The 18,162-nt window shown below is 44.3% G+C and overlaps 1 protein-coding gene across 9 annotated transcripts in view; it reads right to left on the bottom strand.

The window, feature by feature from the left end:
* APBB2 (amyloid beta precursor protein binding family B member 2) overlaps positions 1-18,162 on the bottom strand; it is a 381,148-nt gene that overhangs the window by 25,962 nt on the left and 337,024 nt on the right. The window contains exon 1 of one of the 9 annotated variants that reach the window (XM_037002516.2): positions 14,924-15,068. The exons of 7 other annotated variants lie outside the window; for them this stretch is intronic. Coding sequence is in view for 1 of the 2 variants with exons in the window: in XM_073237715.1 (XP_073093816.1) it covers positions 1,646-1,701 (56 nt within the window). In the remaining variant the exon portion in view is untranslated. Of the gene's footprint in view, positions 1-1,645; positions 1,796-14,923; positions 15,069-18,162 lie in introns of those variants that run through there. One more of the 9 variants, XM_073237715.1, reaches the window with a different exon arrangement.

Genomic DNA, 18,162 nt, shown 5'->3' with positions numbered 1-18,162 from the left:
CTTTGCCTAATTGATCTTATTTTCTGATTGTATTTTGACAATCTTGTTTTGGGGGTGGGAGAAGGGAAGAGGGAGAAAGGGGATGAGAAATGTCATCTTCTAGAAGGCTGATCCAGAAGGTGAGACACACACACAACTCTGTTTTTTTAATTTTATCCAGCAGCACACGTACCATATGTGGCTATCACTAACTTCAAAAAATTCATGCTCTACCTTAGTAAACTCAACATTCTTTCTCCTTTGCTAGCTTAAAAACATACTGGGTTCAAAGATACTAAGTTACTGGGATGCCCTCTAAGAAAAGGGTCATCCCAGCAACTCTCCACCTGGGTGTAAACATGTTCTCCACAAGGAATCCTTCACCAGGCACTTTCATGAGACACGTAGGCTGTATAAAGAGCAGATTTGAAATTTTACCAGCTGCAATCAATCTATGTGGCTTGGGTTGACCAGAATTTGTAGTCTCTAGAACAGTCTTGCTATTAATATTCAGAGCAACCACTTCCCAGTGAAAAGAACACAATAAATACAGGGGGCAGGACTAGAAAACGTCTGGAAATATCCTCACCACTGGCTCAGACAGGACTTGTCGTTGCTTTAGATGAGGGAGCTCACATCCAAATGCATAGCCTTCATTCTCCAGAACCTTCCACCACCCCCAGAGGCCAGGGCTTCGCTCAATTCAAGTCCGCAAATTCTTCTAATCACATCCTCTGGGAGACTGACTGTGGACCTGTTACCACCAGTCTACAGGGTCTCCCTCTCCCTCCTCACCACTGAGCCCTGGCAGCAGCTCATCCCAGGGGAGGGAAACAGCCACCAGCTGGAGATGGCTTGGCCCCAACCAGGCAGGACTGACTGAGATGGGATCCAACACAAAAAGGCGATTGCCTGCGTCTCTTCACTTTGTCAAGCAGTAACCAGTCACTCTTTCAAGGAGAAAGATGCCAAAGCTTTCTTTCATCAATAATGAGCTTTCATTAAGTGACCGAGCTGTGGAATAGTAGAGCTTAAAGCCTGAATCAGCCAAATGGGCAGGCTGGCATTCAGAGCACTGGAAATGCACATATCGAGGTGTAAATGCCTTTCACTTCAGAGTTCTATGCTTTTCATGGTTATGCCCTTCTGGATGTGGGAAGGGAGGAGAGGCAGGCCATGTATTTTGGTTAATAATCAAGACTGAAATTGAGTCAGTCCTTTGGCTATTAGCCTAGAACCAAACCTCACTGATGAAACTCTAGAGAATATATAACATAAGCAAGTCCTGGTATTAATTCTTCAAGAAGCATGAAAAGCCTCCTTATACAACATGGACATCACCTAAGTATTTCTATTACATTTACTCCCTAGCATGCTGATTAGACTTCTCTTAGCCATTAGTGAGGGCGGCCAACTTCCTGTTATCCTTCCTCACTCTGGCAGCACCTTCCCCAAACAGGGTCAAACGCAAAAGGGTATCACCCAGATGCAAATCCATGCTCTGCTTTAAATGTGAGGCACAGTAACAATGGTAAAAGGTTAAACAGAACAAAATGCCTTTCAAAGACAACGAAGGCTGTAAGGATGGCAATACAGCATGAAGAAAGCAAATGAGCTTTGCCAGACGCATAAGACACCACAGAGGGAAGTGCAAGTGGTTGGTTACCTCTCTCTGAGTCCGGGAAGGCATGAGGGAACAGAGGAGAAACAACACGTTAGCATTCACACGGCATCCGGTAAATAAAACAGTCCCGTTACCAGCAGCTCGGAGCGCTAATATCCCATCTTACTTCTCAACTTTGCTGCAATTAATAGCCTTTCGATGCTTATTTTAGCTGAACTCTATCACATAGTATTTTGAGCCATGTTACGATGAAGCCAAGAGATGCCAGCTGAGTTTAGAGGCAACATATCAACCGGGGGAGGTAATCAGGCTTAAAATATCACAAATATGGGAAACCGTTTACAGTAAATGCTGGCAGAGCACTTATCTTCATTTTCCAGCTCCACCTGCTCCCAATGAAGAACATAGGTAACAATGACATGGGAACAGCATTACCTGTTTTACTAACATTTCTGATATTCTCTAAACAGAGCTACAAACACCATAATCCAGGTGCTTTCAGTGAAATGCATCACAAAAGCAAAGAGAGCAGGTCAAGGCAGAGGTGGGACATGGAGGGCCAGAAATGAAAGCTCGAAGGGTGAGGAATGGAGATGTGTTGGGGATGAGGAGAGAGGAGAGGAACCTGGAGAGGAGCTGAGAGCAGTTTGGGGTTTGGGATCAGATGCTCTAAGTTCCATTCCCAGAGCTGCCCTGAGCCACGGGGTGACCCTAATGAAGCCACTTTACCTCCTCACCCAGAGTGCTCACCAACCCCTCTGGGTCTTGTCACAGCCAATTTGAAAGGGCAGAAACCCCAAGTCAGTCATACGTATGCATCAAACACAAAGCAACTGGGCTGAAGAGGCAGGGGACTCCGGCGAACAACGGAAAGGAAGAGACCCAAGTTTTGCAGAAACCTGCTCTTTCAGGTGGCCTGTGGCCAGGATCATGGAGCAGCCCACAGGATTTTGCAGAGACAAGAGCTAAAAATCATGGTGCGAACGGCAAGCGGGCCAGATTTTTGTGAGTGGAAAGGCAAATTTGTACATCCTCATACCCAACAGTGATCATGACTTACTATTCTGTGGGGAAAAGCAACCAAGCAAGCAATCCAAATTGAAGATACATGGTCTCATATGAAAAACAAGAAAGGCTGAATGTGTATTTTAACATATGCAGAAAAGAAAATCTGGAAAAACATAACACCCAAACTATCAACTGTTACCTGGAGGGGGGATTATGGAGGATTTTACTGAATATATTTGTTTGACTATTATACAATAAGCATATGTGGCCTTTGTAATACAAATACGTGAATGTCTACCTCAGTATTTGAGGGGAACCCCTGTGGTGAGCATGCCCTAAGGCACAGGTAAGGACACCTTCATGAGTGTGGCCACACAGTAGCACGCCCCACAACAAGCCTTTATTGAACTCTGGCTCTTTGTTGTCCTAACAGCAACATGACAAGGAAAATATTACTGCTCTCACCAATAGAAAAAAAAGGAAAAAATAAATAAGAGAGGTTGAGGAACCTAATAAAGGTCACACAGCTAGTACATAGTGAAGTCAGCATTTGATTATAGGTCTTCAGGACTCTCTAACTCGAGTCTTCTTAGGATGCATCATCAATGATGGGCACCCTACACTTCATCCCTGTCCTGCAAAACCATCTTACGGTTTCTCTCCCAAATGACCCAGAAGGTTGCCAGGCACAGGTGTTCAGGAGGGGCAAAGGGTATGGCAAGAATCTGGGCTTTTGGATGAACAGAGGGACCTCCCTCCCTTTCCTCGATCTATGAACATTTGTAGGGGGAAAAGGTAGCTGTAAATTCCTAAGAGAGGCCATTTAGGCTGAATAAGTAGACAGAGCTGTGTTCAAGTCCTGCTGGTAGCGGCATTCCCTCAGGTGTGGTACTTACCTTCTCTTTTTCTCAGACTGCCTCTGTGGGCCAGGCACACTGTTTACATCAGTGAAAAGGGGATAAAGACACCCACTCAGGGTAATCATGGGAATTCAATGAGACGGTGTGTGTAAAAGAGTACCTGGCATATAACAAGTGCAATAAACTGTGTCATTATTGTTACTATCACTGAGTCACATGACGGTTTCACGTCTCGGCTGGCTCATGCTGGGCACCATTTGAGATGAAATACTTCTCATGGAAGGGAGGTCACCTGCAGTTTGATTTGAGGCCCTCTCCCCAGACTTGCTGGTCATCATTTACCACAGAATGAAGGGAGGACACTTCTGGCTCCTGTCCCTCTGTACTGCCCCAGCCCCATGATCAACATTAGTCTTTGCAGACAATTTAGATCAACAGCAAAAGATCCAAAGACCTGGATTCTAGTCCCAACTTGAGTTAACATTGGGCAAGTCTCATAATCTCTCCGGGTCTTGGTTGCTCATCCCAGATGACATGGTCTAGGAATTGCCCAGTGCTCATATCATTATCAGAAAAGGATTTGTTAAATGCTTTGACTCTTACTACAAAGAATGAGCATGTAGCATTTCTTTGATTAGATTTTGACTTACAGCAAATGCTTTTAATTTTTTATTCTTAACAAAAAGCCTATGCCTAGTGTATGGCAAAAATTTTGCCCAATAACCTTAAATCTAGAAACCTGAGAATACAATTTCTTTTAATTATTATTGGAGTCTTGGATATTTTAAATCAGACCCATTACTAGTGATTTACTCACGGAAGCAACATCAATATATGTAAACCCAGTGTGTTTTTCCCTCAAGGCAACTCAGAAAACTGACCCTGTAAATTTTTAACAAGGTTAATTCTTTAAGGGTTAATAGACAGGGCTAGATTTAAATGTTCAAGTAAAAATCAACCATAAACAGGGACTTCAGAGATTTTTGAAATGTCATTCAAACAATCCAGAAGAGTCACAGTGGCAGCTGCTCCACCGATTTGACTCCTTATAAATTTGCCAGAAGAAAAGCATTAGCCCAAAGCTGGGCTTCTGCATGAGACACACCATTCTGAGAGTGGAGAAGGCTAAATTTAGAGTCAGCCACAAGCTTACTCGCTCCTTGCTGTACAAGATGCCAGTGAGAAGAATTAAAACCTAGCATTAATTCCACACCAGCCACACACCCAAGCCTGCCTCATCAGCATGCTTGTGGTGGCTGTTTTTGGGAAAATGAATGTGGGAGCAATTGGCAATGTTTACATCAAAATAAGCCTGAAATAAGAGAACTACTTGGCAGGTGTAACTAGGCATCCACATGAATAGGAAACTCCTCAAAATAAATAGCACACCAGAATGGCAGCATCTCTGCCAGCTTTCTGGAAGAGGGCACATCTCCTATTCCCCGGCAGAGCCACCTACTTCACATGCAATGCACAACCTCCTACTTTTCACAAACTGAGCACGTAAAGCAAAGACTTGCCAATACGCTTCCTGCTCCATCTTTGCAGCTCTTTGCTTCATGCTACTTTCTGATGCTTGTCTTTCATCACTGGGGGTGTCTTTTGAACCTTCTGAACATCAGCACAGACCGGCATTATCTATCTACATGACAATGAAGTTAAAACTTTAAAAATTTGTGTCATGAAAATTCTCACACCAACTCCTGCACTTGACAGTTTTTTTCTTTGAGCTTCAAGTTTTCTTCATTTTTTTGGCCCCTGACATTTATTAGCCATTTGCCTTTGTTCAAGGCTCTCAATCTCTTAGTTCTTTAGCTGTCTCATCTGTGAAATCGGAGTGATGGGGTGCTCGCTTCCTGAGAGTGCTGTGAATGTTAAGCAGTGCGGTCACCAACTGGGAGTGAGAAGTGGGAGGTATGCCATGAGGAAGGTTCCTAACCTGTTTTGGATCATGTTTTGGAACCTGATGAAAAAATTCCAGAAAGAAATGTGTACAAACCCCACAATATACTCTTTGCGGGGAAGGTTCAATGAACCCTGAAGCTCATTCACAGACTCCTTTAGAATCCATACCCTGCAGGTGAAAGATCTCTGAACTGAATTCTGACTTTATGCAAATTTCCCATCTGGAGTATGGTGTGTTTCAGAGAATTCAGTTCAAGAAGGGTTTTCTGTCTTTCCCAGGACCAAACAGTGACAGAAACAACTAATCTCTGACAAGTGTACTTTTCTTTGCAAAGCTAGTTCCCTTCCCATCTCACCGCTCCTGCCCGCTAGCAACGCACAGCCTGTGAACTTTTAACTGGAAGCTCAGCTCTAAGACATGGGAGGTAGAGTTCCAAGAGGAGTTAAGTGTGAAGCTTAGGATCTAAAGTAGTTTAAGCTTATTGAAATTCAAGGCACATTCTTCCAAACAAAGGACTTTTCATGCCTCTGGAGAGAAGACACAATAGTAACTAGTCAGCTTACTAATGAAGGGGAAAAGGATATTGGAGAGCAACCAGGCAAAATTTTTTCTTTTAGTCCATCTTGGAAGAGAAGAAGAATTAAACAGTTGGGCTACATTACAGTTAGAGAAAAACAACCACCTTGCGTCTCTGGATATCTGAGTGAAAAGAGGATACACACACAATTTACACTGAGTTCTCAAGTGAGCGACAACTCATGCCATATTACACTTTCAGGGTATAAAGTTTAGGGCATAATCTAAGGATAAAATAATGTAAATTATAACCGAGTTGTAAAACCACGGGCTGTCTTCTTCCCTGAAAGCAGAGATGGTAAAACACAAACAAAAATGCTTGATACCCAGAAGGCTCCTCCTGACAAGGTACAGGACTGTGTGAAATTTTAAATTCACATTAAAAATTTTTTTATGCTTGGATTGGAGTAGGGAAGGTGACAGCTGTCCACACTGGGAAAGTGATCCATGCAAGATGTGCCACAAAGGCACAAAGCACCAACAAGATGTAGACAAGACTCCTAGTTAAGGCCACAGTGGGCCTGTCACAACTCCTCCTACCCCACCCTGCAGGGAAGAGAGGTAGCCTCAGCTCTCTGCCCTGTCTCTGTCCCTACTGGATTTTTAGTTCCAGTTAAGTGCTGTGCTTGGTCTAAATAACTTTCCCAGACAGAGGATGCTTCCGTCCTTTCCACAGCAGTCACTTAACACTGCTGCTCTCCTGCTTCTGATCCCCATCTATCTCTGACTCCACTTCCTGCCTCACCCACACTCCTGGGCTCCAGCCACACTCCCATTTTTTTTTTTTTAATGCTTGTTTTTTTTTTCCTGGTTTTTTGCTTTGTTTTCTTCTTTTCTTTTTTTCCTTTGGTATCATTAATACACAAGTACATGAGCAACACTGTGGTTATTAGATTCCCCCCATTGTCAAGTCCCCACCACATATCCCATTACAGTCACTGTCCATCAGCGTAGTAAGATGCTAAAGAGTCACTACTTGGCTTCTCTGTGCTATAGGCCCCCATCTTTTGTTCCCAAGCACATACACCTCCTTCTTGCCTTGGCACCTCTGCACACACTTCTGCTGCCTGGATCACTGATTCCCCAGGTCTCTGGTGGAGGCCTCCTTACTGCCATCACCTCTGTAAGACTCCTCGGCAGCACCCCGTCACTGCCGGCGCATGCAGCCATCTACACATACCCTGCTTACTTGTTTAATGTCTGTCCTTCTCTCTCACAAAGGAGCAAAAGCCATGCGAGTGGGAACCTTTCTGCCTTCTTCACTCACCGCCGTGAGTAAATGTTCACTCACTACTGCTTGGCACAAGGTAGGTAATCAGTAAATACTTTTGAATGCGTGAATAACCAGAAAGGGTGAACAGTGCCCCCCTTATTCCTGATCTCTAAGGGAATGATGCTGTGAATATTAGGGAGTTGGCAGGATTTGTTTCTCCTGCTACTGTTGATCACAGACGGCACTTTAAAAATTATGTTAGTTCATATTCTCTTTTCAGGTCACCTGAAACAATGTTAATAAAACATATATTTCATCTGAATGGGCAGAAAGCAAGCTCTGAGAAGATTATTAATCTCTTGTGACTCTGTTTGAAGGTGAATCATCTAATCATCTCCAGAACAAACAATGTTTCCAGAGCCCCTAACTAGATTCCTTCTTCAGAATATCTAAAAACAGCTCTTCTGCTCCTGAAGAAATCAATACATAAATTTCCCTTGTATATTGATTTCTGTCAAGATTTACCACCTCCTCAGATCATTTTCTTTATAATTATACTCTTAAGAGAAATAAACCTTCGTGTACCATTTAGGGAAAAGACCCCAGACAACGCATTGCCATGCACGCTGCAGCAGAGGGGGTATGAAATGCTCCGCTGTGAGGCATCCCACGGCACCCTGAGGCGCCCTCACCAGAGGCAGGAGTTAGTTCACTTCTTGATGCCATTTTGGACTCCCACATCTTTCCTCTTCAGTAGGTTACTTTTCATATGCAGCTAGGCTTGTTGTTCCAGCACCTTTTTCATTTTCCATCAGATATGATAAGAAATCTTTAAAAAAAACAAAAACAAAAATCCCATAGTGGTAGCTCCCTGTTTTTACTGTCTGAAGAAGTTCAAGCATGGGACTGGGATGTCTGCATAATGGCTTGCCATAGAAGTACTCTGCTTCTATGGAATTCTGAGAAGGGTCAGAAGGGATTAGGGCTTTCTCCAGGAATTCCTTTTGGAGAAGGTCAGGCTTCAGTACGTTACTTCTCATACGCAGCTAGGCTTGACCTTCTCCAGGAATTATTTTTGGAGACTGATTTCCATAATAGCACAAGGCTGGCCAAAGTGACCAAACCATCTTACATTCAAAGAACCGGGTCCCTATTTCGAGGGTCACTGTGGATTCTGAAGGGCCCCCACTCGTAAGATGGCAAACTTCCAGCTTCTCTTCTGGGTCCTCAGTTCCCGACGGCACCACCTGAAGCCCAATCACGTCTCGCCCCCCTCCCACTCCCAGCACCTAGCCAATAGCCACCAGCCCCATAGAAGTGACACCACAATCACATGGCAGAATTTCTTGAGCTCCAACCTCCCTTGCCCTCGCGCACAAAAAGGGCTGCTTTCCTTCCCATTATGGTCGGTATCTCTTTGACCACCTCAGCCATTGGGGCAGGGTTTTCGGGAGGAGCCTTGGGTCACTCTCTATGGGCAATTAGAGATCTCAACACCAAACTTGAGGGAGCCCTGACATCCACTGCCGATTCCCTGGCCTCTCTCCACAGACAGGTCACTTCACTAGCTAAGGTCACCCTTCAAAACCGGCGGGCCTTAAATCTGCTTACAGCCGAAAAGGGCGGCACCTGCGTCTTCCTTCGAGAGGAGTGCTGCTATTACATCAACGAATCCGGCATTGTAGAAACTGACATTACCAAACTCACCGACCTTGCCTCCAGCCTCCACTCTGCTTCCAATTCCAACCCATTCTCTTCAATACTAACAAACCCCCTCCTTACCTGGCTCTGGCCCATTGCAGGCCCCATAATAATCATTCTTCTCGCCTGTCTCTTCTTACCCTGTATAATAAAGTTCATCAAATCCCAAGTCGGAAAAATCTCTAATCAAACTTTCAACCAGCTTTTACTCAGGAACTATCAGCTTCTGGCCACAGAAGATCCCTCACCCTCACGTAACCTCCTCACCACACGCTGAGATGGACCCCTCTCTCCGCTGTAAACTGTTCCTAGAAACATTGGCCGCAGACGCCTGGCTTCTGGCACCCGTATCCTCTTGGCACCATTGGAATCAACAAGTCCTCGACCTATGGTTACAGGGAACCTTCATTGATTTCTAACCTTAAGAAGTCCACATCTACTCGTCCTTACTGTGTGGAGTCCTATCAACCCTTTCCTCCCAATCCTCAAGCCCTCACTCCCTTCTCCGCCCCCGTTCAGCAGGAAGCAGTCAGAGAGAAAGCAACGTCCACAACCCCATAGAGGAGAAAGTGGGGAATGAAGGGCCCCCACCTGTAAGATGGCAAACTTCCAGCTTCTCTTCTGGGTCTTCAGTTCCCGCCAGCGCCACCTGAAGCCCAATCACCTCTCTCCCCCCTCCCAATCCCAGCACCTAGCCAATAGCCACCAGCCCCGTAGAAGTGACACCACAATCACTCCATGCCCCTTCCTATATAACCCAGCACCTTTCCCTAATAAAGCGGAATTCTCTGGTGAATTGCTGCTGTGTGTCGCTCCTTTCCTTTCAGATTCCAGTTGGGTCCTTTAAATCTGGGGTTGAAAACTATGGCTCCAGAATCATAGACCACCTGACCCCTGCCTGTTTTTATAAACAAAGTGTCACTGGAAAACAGAGCAATACCCATTTGTTCCCCATTGTCTATGACTCTTTTCATGCTACAGTGACAGAGCCTGAGTAGTTGCAACAGAGACCACGTAGCCCATAAAGCCCAAGATATTTAATATCCGGCTGTTTACAGAAAAAGTGCCAAATCCTGCCTAGGGCAACCTGATTCAAGATGCAACTTACTACGTGGAACAAACATCGACAACAGAACCAGCTAAATAATTTGTGGAGCCCAGTGCAAAATGAAAGTGGGAGGTCCCAAGTGAAAAAATTATTAAGAATTTCAAGATACTAACAGCAGAGCAGTAAACCAAGCATACATGAAACCTGTGTGACTGGTTGAGATGCTGGAATACTCCTTGTTCTAGGTGACAAGACTCCAGGACCAGCGAGAAACTGTTTAACCCAGTTGCAGGAATAAGAGCTATTCCAATTTGCAACTTCTTTAGAAACAAAAACCTTTTGCTCAACTGAAATCTTACACGGACATCCCACAGGAAAATCAGAATCAATGTGGAGCCCTCTGTCCCAACCATTTTATTTCAAAAAGGTCACTAGCAGGCTATGAATGGCATTTGTAATATTTTTCTTAGAATGTTTTTTTTGAAGGGGCACCTGGGCAGCTGGGGGAGAAAAATTAAAAAACACAACACACTGGACTGCTTGAGAACAGCATGTTCATGTAACCTGGCAAACAGATGTATGCTGTGACTTGACAGAATCAGGCCGAATCAGCCCTAATTGTCAACTGTGCTCTCTGCAGCTGCTTTCCCTCTGTCATAATTATTTAAACTGTCATAATTTATTCATCCCCAGACAAGCTTACATATTCTAGGGTAACTAGTCCAGGCTTTCAGATCAGAAGGGTTGACAGCCCTAGTCACGTTTGACCCTTCTCATCTACCTACATTTCTGACTATAGAAGGAGTCTTTTCTTCATCAATTTTTTTTTTAAACCAAACCAAAGTTGGTTTCAAAACTAAAGTTTACTGACACAGACACTGAATCTGCAAGTTCATAAATCTGAAGTTAGGAGGAGGGTACAAAAAAATCCCATCAGAAACCATCGTTCCTCTACTTTACAGATACAAGGAAAAAATGGCTTTCCAGCTCACAAATGCTCAGTGAATTTCCTTCAAAGTTATTAAGGAGTCTTTTTTAAAAATATCATCATATATATATATATATATATATATATTCTTTTTTTATTAAGGTGTCATTGATATACAATCACATGAGCAACATTGTGGCTATTACATTCCCCCCATTATCAAGTCCCCACCACATACCCCACCACAGTCACTGTCCATCAGCATAGTAAGATGCTATTGAGTCACTACTTGTCTTCTCTGTGCTATACTTCCTTCCCCGTGACCCCCCTACATACACTTCCTGATTTGAAATACATGAGACAAAATTTTATTTACGATAATATATCAGAATCACAGAGAATGTTGTATGTTAAATACATTAACTTCAAATGCAATTATCAATAGTTTCTTCTAAAACTGGGAGCAAAGGTAGAGTAATTCCACATGAGTTAAAGCTTAAACCAGTCTTCTTTCTTACTTTGATCCTTTATTTTAATGACAGAACAAAGGAAATGATCAAAGGTCTGATTACCAGTTGAGAAAGATAGAGCAATGAATGCTGAAATGTCTTGGAGAAATAGCCAAATGCACAGCACTCTATGGGTATATGTGCTCATCCACACTGGAGAATTAAAAATATTAAGTCAAAATCTTGATACAGCATAAATTGAAAGTGAGTTGTTTCAAAATAGCAGTAGACTCATAGACACGGGGAAGGGTCTAGTGGTTACCAAGGGGAAGGGGTTGGGGTGGGGGAAAGGGGAATGGGGATAAAGGGCCACAATAATTTGCAACCACAATATAAGTTGGTCACAGAATGGTAGTACAGCACAGAAAATACAGTTAATGATTCTGCAACATCTTACTACGTTGATAAATAGTGACCTCACTAGAGGGGGTGAGGATTTAACAATATGGGTAACTGTTGAACCACTCTGTTGTATATTTGAAACCAACATAAAAGATTGTATATCAACAATACTTAAATTAAAAAAAACTGAGTTGCTCCATTGCCCCATTGCTCCATAACTTATATTTCCATTACTATGTATTTCCAGCAGGCACAAACACTGAATTTAAAAATCCAGGTGTGGTCCTAGATAACTCCTCTGCCTGCAGTCTTCTATATTCAATCCTGCCCATTCAATCTCTACAACCCATTTCTCTCCATCCCTTCTGCCACTGCTTTGATTCTTCCTGGACTAGGACTTGCTAACTGATCCCCAGCTTCTACTTCTGCCCCAATATCTACTCCCTAAGAGTAGGCACTGAGATCTTTTTTAATGGAATAAATGAGATCATAGCACTCTGTTGGTTACCACCCTTCAAAGACTTCTCACAGCATTAAAAAGAAAACCCAAATCCTTAACCGTAGCCACAAAGCCCTATATGATCTTGTCCCCACCTACTTCTTATACCCCAGTGCATACTTGCTCCCGGATCCAGCCATGCTGGCCTCCTCTCAGATCCTACTTGACTCCCCACAAACCTGACTTCTTCTCAGTCTTTAAGCTCAGCTCATATGTCATCTCCCAGGAAGGCTGCCCCTTTTCCCACTGATCTATACTCTATTGCATTGTGCTGGTGACCATCTTCATGGTCCTTACAGCCTCGACCATCATGCCTCCTGAGCTGTTTTTCTGGCCTACCTCCTACCTCTTTGAACCCTGTCTCATTCCCTCATGTACCTCACAAGATGCCTGACATGTAGTAGATGTTTGCTGCACAGCAAATTAACCTATAGATTATGAATATCAAGTACATGTGATGGTCATAGTTAAACCCTAAATGTAGAAATTAAAATATTTTCATCTGTATTCATTTATATGCCCATTTGACAACTTGATTATTTATAGAGCATCCTATGCTAGGCACTATGTTAGGACCAGGAGAATCCAAAGGTCTAAGAATTTTTCAAAAATGTTATATTCTTTATTTAACATGGGCAATTAGAAGAGAGCAAATTACATTACTATTTAGTCTGTTTTCATGTGACCCTAGGGATTTGTGGAAGTTTGGAGACCCAGAAAAGTAAGATGTTTATGCCATCAGTATACTCCCTAAAATCCTAGGTCTTTGAACCTAGGATTCAACTCTTCACACTTGGGAGACTGTGGACAGATGTGAAACTTTGCAGTGTCAGTGGCACAGACTGAAATTCATTTCCCTGAGGGGCTGTTCCGAATGAAACTGTTGAGGTGACACCTGGAAACTGCATGACTGACAGTTTTTGAAACAGACTAGAATTACCGCACTGCAATAAACAATTCCATTGTTCAAACTCTTTTAGAACTCAGCTTTTGGCCCTCCTTGCAGTCCCAGACTCTTTTTAAGAGGTATCCCTGAACAAGGGAAGCAGGTTCAAGAAGACCAACTCCAGGGCACAAAAATCCACTACTCTAATATTTCCACCCATTGGAACAGAGGAGACTGCGGCCCCACCTGTGTGCGCCTCCAGCCCTATGCTGAGCCGACCTCCAGGGCAGCAGCTGGCAGCAACAGCCTCCTGGCTCACCTCAGTGTCATCCACACTGCTTCCCAGCTACGCTCCAGTTCAGATGACTTGGCCCCATACCAGCACAGTGTGAGCTCCAAAAAAGCAGGCGTACTTGTTGCATTTCCCATTTAATCACTAGTGGGCATGCCCAGTACATAGCAGGTAAATACTTGTTAAATAAATTATCATAATTGTTCAAAAGCTAGGACTTGCTACAATGACAGAACTCATAAATGTACCAGCTGTCAGAAGGTGGAAATCCTGACCAACAGCACACAGTCCATGCCTTTGCTCAGCTCATGGCTGAGCCAAGAACCACAGCACCCTCTCGAACAAAGCTTTGTGGATAATCTTTTGCTCATTAAGCTTTGTATTCACTTTTCATTTTGGACAACACAGCCCACCAATAACTTTTACAAAATTAGAGGCAAAATTTGTAAATATGGACTTAGGGCTGTTTTCCTCACAGAACATTGCGCTTCTAACTTCTTGGGAAAGAGCTTAAGACAACTAACAATTTCTTTCACAAAGCAAATAACAACCAAAGGAAGTAGCAGAGATCTGAACTTTGGGAAGAAAACTTATAAACTGCTTTTGTGTCAGAATCTGGCTGGAGGAAGGACTGACTGCCCAGAGGTCTAAGAAAACCACAAAGAGAGTATCAGGAAAACAGGCGGTAGAACCCACCATTCAGGACACAAGTTAAAGCCAGGCTGCAGCTGCAGTTATAAAAAGAAAGAAAAAGATTAATGGGATTGTCTGCTCCTCGCCTTCTCCCACCCAAGGCAGTAATGAAGATTCACAGCCACACATTAATTAGGGAATCGATAGACGTGCCTGGTTACAATATTGATAAAGGGAACCAGATAACAGAAAAGACACAGATTCCCTTGGAATCCAATCAAGTGTTATATGCAATATTTAACTCATGTTTTCCTTTCCAGAAAAATTCCTTTTTTCCATGCTAAGAGGAAGCCCGTGATAAGTTGGCTGCTTTTCTACATTTTGGGAATTTGAGACATTTTCTCACATGGAAGTCACACTGATATTCTAAATCATATAACTAAAATTATTTAGAAATCCACTGTCTTTCTACACCAAAGGATATTGCTTTTAATCCAAACACTGGATTACCAAGATCCTGCAATTATTTTTCACTCCTCCTATAGACAGGAAAACATAAATGGGATTCACCAGAAGGCATGTGAGATGAATGCACTCATTTACTCAATAATAACACTGGCCACAACAGAAATGTCCGATGCAGACCATCCAAACAGCCATCCACTGAGCAGCTTCCTGCTGCGGTCAGTTGGCACCCAACGACTCCTGCATCCTCCAGGCTCCGCACCCCCTTCATACCATCCTCACCCTGCTCTCCAGCCAGATGGAAAGACCCATCCGCCGCCCTTCCAGCGGCCCGCGCCAGCACCTCACTAAGCGCGGACTCCCGCAGGGGACGCAGCCTTTGTCCCGCCCCGCTGTCCCCGCGAGCGTGCGAGCGAGCTCAGGTTCCTCCCCCGGTAGTCACCTCCGCACACACCTGCAGACAAAGGCGAGCTGCCCCCTCGCTCGCTCCTCCCGGTGGCCTCCCGGGCGGCCCCGGGGCTGGGTGGGGATGCCGCTCTCAGCGCTAGGACGTGGCCAGCAGCAGCCGCACCAGCCGGCCCGGGGATCCTGTCTTAAGTTGAAGCGAACGATAGCCGCGCCTCCCCGCGCCGGGCCCGCCCGCCGCAGCCGCTCATTGGCTGCTGGGGAGACGCGTGGGCTGCTACCCGCGCGCCCAGGCGGGTGCGGCGTTCCCGCCAGGTGCTCCCGCCAGGTGACTCCGCCAGCTGCTCCAGGGCCTGGCCCCGGGCGAGCAAAGACAGGGGTGGAATACGCCCATCGCCAGCGTACTCCCTTACTACGACGAACATACCCCTTTTTGGACTCCCAGGGCTTGACTTGGAATGTTCCTTCTAATCCCACCGAACCTCTTTAGAAAGTTGATGCCGTGGACCCGAGTTTCGGGTTTCTCATAGACCCTGCCTGATGCGTGCTGGGACAGGTGGGCTTGGGATGAGGGCAGGGCGTACTGCAAAGCACAGCCAGAAAGCCTTTGCAATGTCAAGACAAAGCAGAAGCAAACTGGTTTGGTAAATCGGGAACTAAGTTTTTAACTGAGCTAAAAGGTAGTTTTCACAGGTTCCCTGCCAATTTACACGAAGCACCAAACAGTAGTACACCCTGACACACTTTCTGATCTCGGCTTCTCTTAAGTCACCTTCTGTTCACTGCTGACTTGAAGCCAAGATGATGCTAGCATTCCAACACTGTCATCTCCAGCTGAGCAGCCCCCGCCACCTTCCAAAACAGGGAAGCAAAAAAAAGAGTTCACCGGGCTAAGTGACCGCATTTTAAATAAGAGTGCTGGCCAACCCCTGGCAGAAATAGAATTTGAAAGGAAAATCCAAGGTCTCTTACAGTATGTATTCTGTGTGTACTGAAAGTGATTCGTCTTTCTGATTGTTTCTAGGCAAGAATAAGTTATTTGACAAAGCAATTAAAGTGAAATAGGAGACAACAGCCATGTTTTTAGCTATATTCAAACCATACACTTCTTTTAGAGGAAAAGGAATAGAAAAAACAAAATATGTATGCCAGTTATTTAGAAGAGTCATTCACAATGAACTGCTCTGGCAACCACAGTTGTTTGGAACACAAGCCAAACTGGAGGTGAGGGTGTTTGAGGCTTAGGGTTCAAGCAGCCAGAATAGACACCACCAACTCCCAAGACATGAACTAATTTCACAGGATTTAACTGTCACCCCTGCAGAGGCTGCCTGTCCTTCCTTATACACAGTTCTAGTGAGTTTGGTTATCTGACACTCAGCCTACAGCAGGACAGAAGCAAAAAGTCAGATGGAGCTGCCAGATGCCCACAGGACTTGACAAGTCCTGCCAACTCAACCTCCCACTGCTCTCTCAAACTTGTGCCCCTTTCTCCAACTCCATGGCCACCATCCGTTCCAGCCACCATCTTCTCTCATTGAGATAGTTGTAATAGTCTTCTAACACTCCCTGTTTCCACTCCTGTCCAGGACCGGCTATTCTCACAGCATCCACACGTGTCCCTTTAAAAAACAAATCACGAATCTGAGCGTCCATGCTTCTGCTTTAAAACTGCATTAGTGGCTTCCCATTGACTGGAGATACAGTCCATAGTCACTTCCTGGGTCTCAGGCCATCCAGGATCTGGTCCTTACTTCTCTCTCTAGTTGACACTGCAATCACCGTTCCCCCTTTCTCTCTGCTTCAGCCTCATCTTTTCCTTCCAGTTTCTGGAACGTGCCCAGCTGCTTCCCACCTCATAGCCTTCACACTATCTGTTCCCTCTTCCTGAAATGCTCTTCAGTGCACTGTTCACCTGGCTAATCCTTTCATCCTTTATAACTCAGTCCACTTCCTTGGGAATATCCTCCTAACTGGCTGTACTGGCTACCTCATCCCCACAAGCATCCCAGATTTTTCCTTCATAGTCCCCGTTTCCTTCACTTTATGGTGAATTTTATAAACTTCTTTACTACACTTACCACTTTTTGTGGTGTCTGGTTTTGTTCCTGTATGGGAAAGAATTCAACCATGGCCAAAGAGGTTTGGCCTTGGTGCTCAGCTTCTGGAGGTAAATTGCTCAGACCATGGAACGTCATCCCTAATAGAGGTGTTTTTGTTCACCTGTGGTTCTTGGCTCTCACTAGGTAGCCTAATAATGTGATAGGTAGGAGTTTTGGGTCACTCGGCATCAGTTCTACCTCTGGAGGGGCTACAGACTGAGATCAGCTATGTGGGCCATCAACCATGCTATATGATGGAGTCCTAAAAAAAAATTCTGGACACTCGGACTCTGATGAACTTCTCTAGCTGGTACTACTTTGTGCATAGTATCACACATCAGTGCTGGGGAAGTTATGCTGTCCATGACTCCACCAGGAGAGGGAAACGGAAGCTCCATTTTTGGAAATTCCCTGGACTCTGTCCTATATACCTCTCCCCTTGGCTGATTTTCATCTGTATCCTTTAGCTGTAATAAACCATAACTGTGAGTATAATACCTTGCAGTGAGTTCTCGAGTCCTACTAATGAATTATAACCTGAGAGTGGTCTTGTGGACGATACCCCATTGTATTTTCTGCAGCAAGCGTATTTCCTGACACACCATAAAGTGCTTAATGCACTTCATAATGATCAAATTTAACATATTAATATTTTTCTAAAGGTACTTTTAAAATGAGCATGTAATACCTTTACAGTTTCAAGAATATATTTCCATTTTGCCAACTCCTACTTCTGAGTCAAGGGCCAGAACAAATGTCCCCTCTACCACGAAGCCTCCTCCTACTCCACAGGGTTTGTCATGCTTGGCTTTGTGTTCTCTGACCCATTACTCTGCTTTCAGAGCAGTTAGTGGCATTGAAACATCTGTTTCTACAAAGGACCGATGTCAGAGCAACTCTGAATCCCTAGCATTGTGTGCCGCGCTTACACAGAGCAGGTACACAAGAGGTGTTTGTAGATTGAAGGCAATTTTTTAAAAGGTTTGGTTTATAAAAGATAGGTTCAATTATCTGTGAAATTCTGGTACATATTACAGCTCATTCCCTGAAAAACAAGATAGCTGTTACTGCAGTAACAGTGTTATAATGGTGTTCTACTCTATTCTTTTTTTCTTTCTAAAAATAAAAATGGTCTTCAAAATTATTATCCACTTTAAAAACCTGACATACTCTACATTAAAATATA

Source organism: Manis javanica, chromosome 5 (genome assembly GCF_040802235.1).
Source record: "Manis javanica isolate MJ-LG chromosome 5, MJ_LKY, whole genome shotgun sequence".
Lineage (NCBI taxonomy): Eukaryota > Metazoa > Chordata > Mammalia > Pholidota > Manidae > Manis > Manis javanica.
Note: the sequence above shows the minus strand (reverse complement) of the source record. Positions and strands in the feature narration are given on the sequence as shown.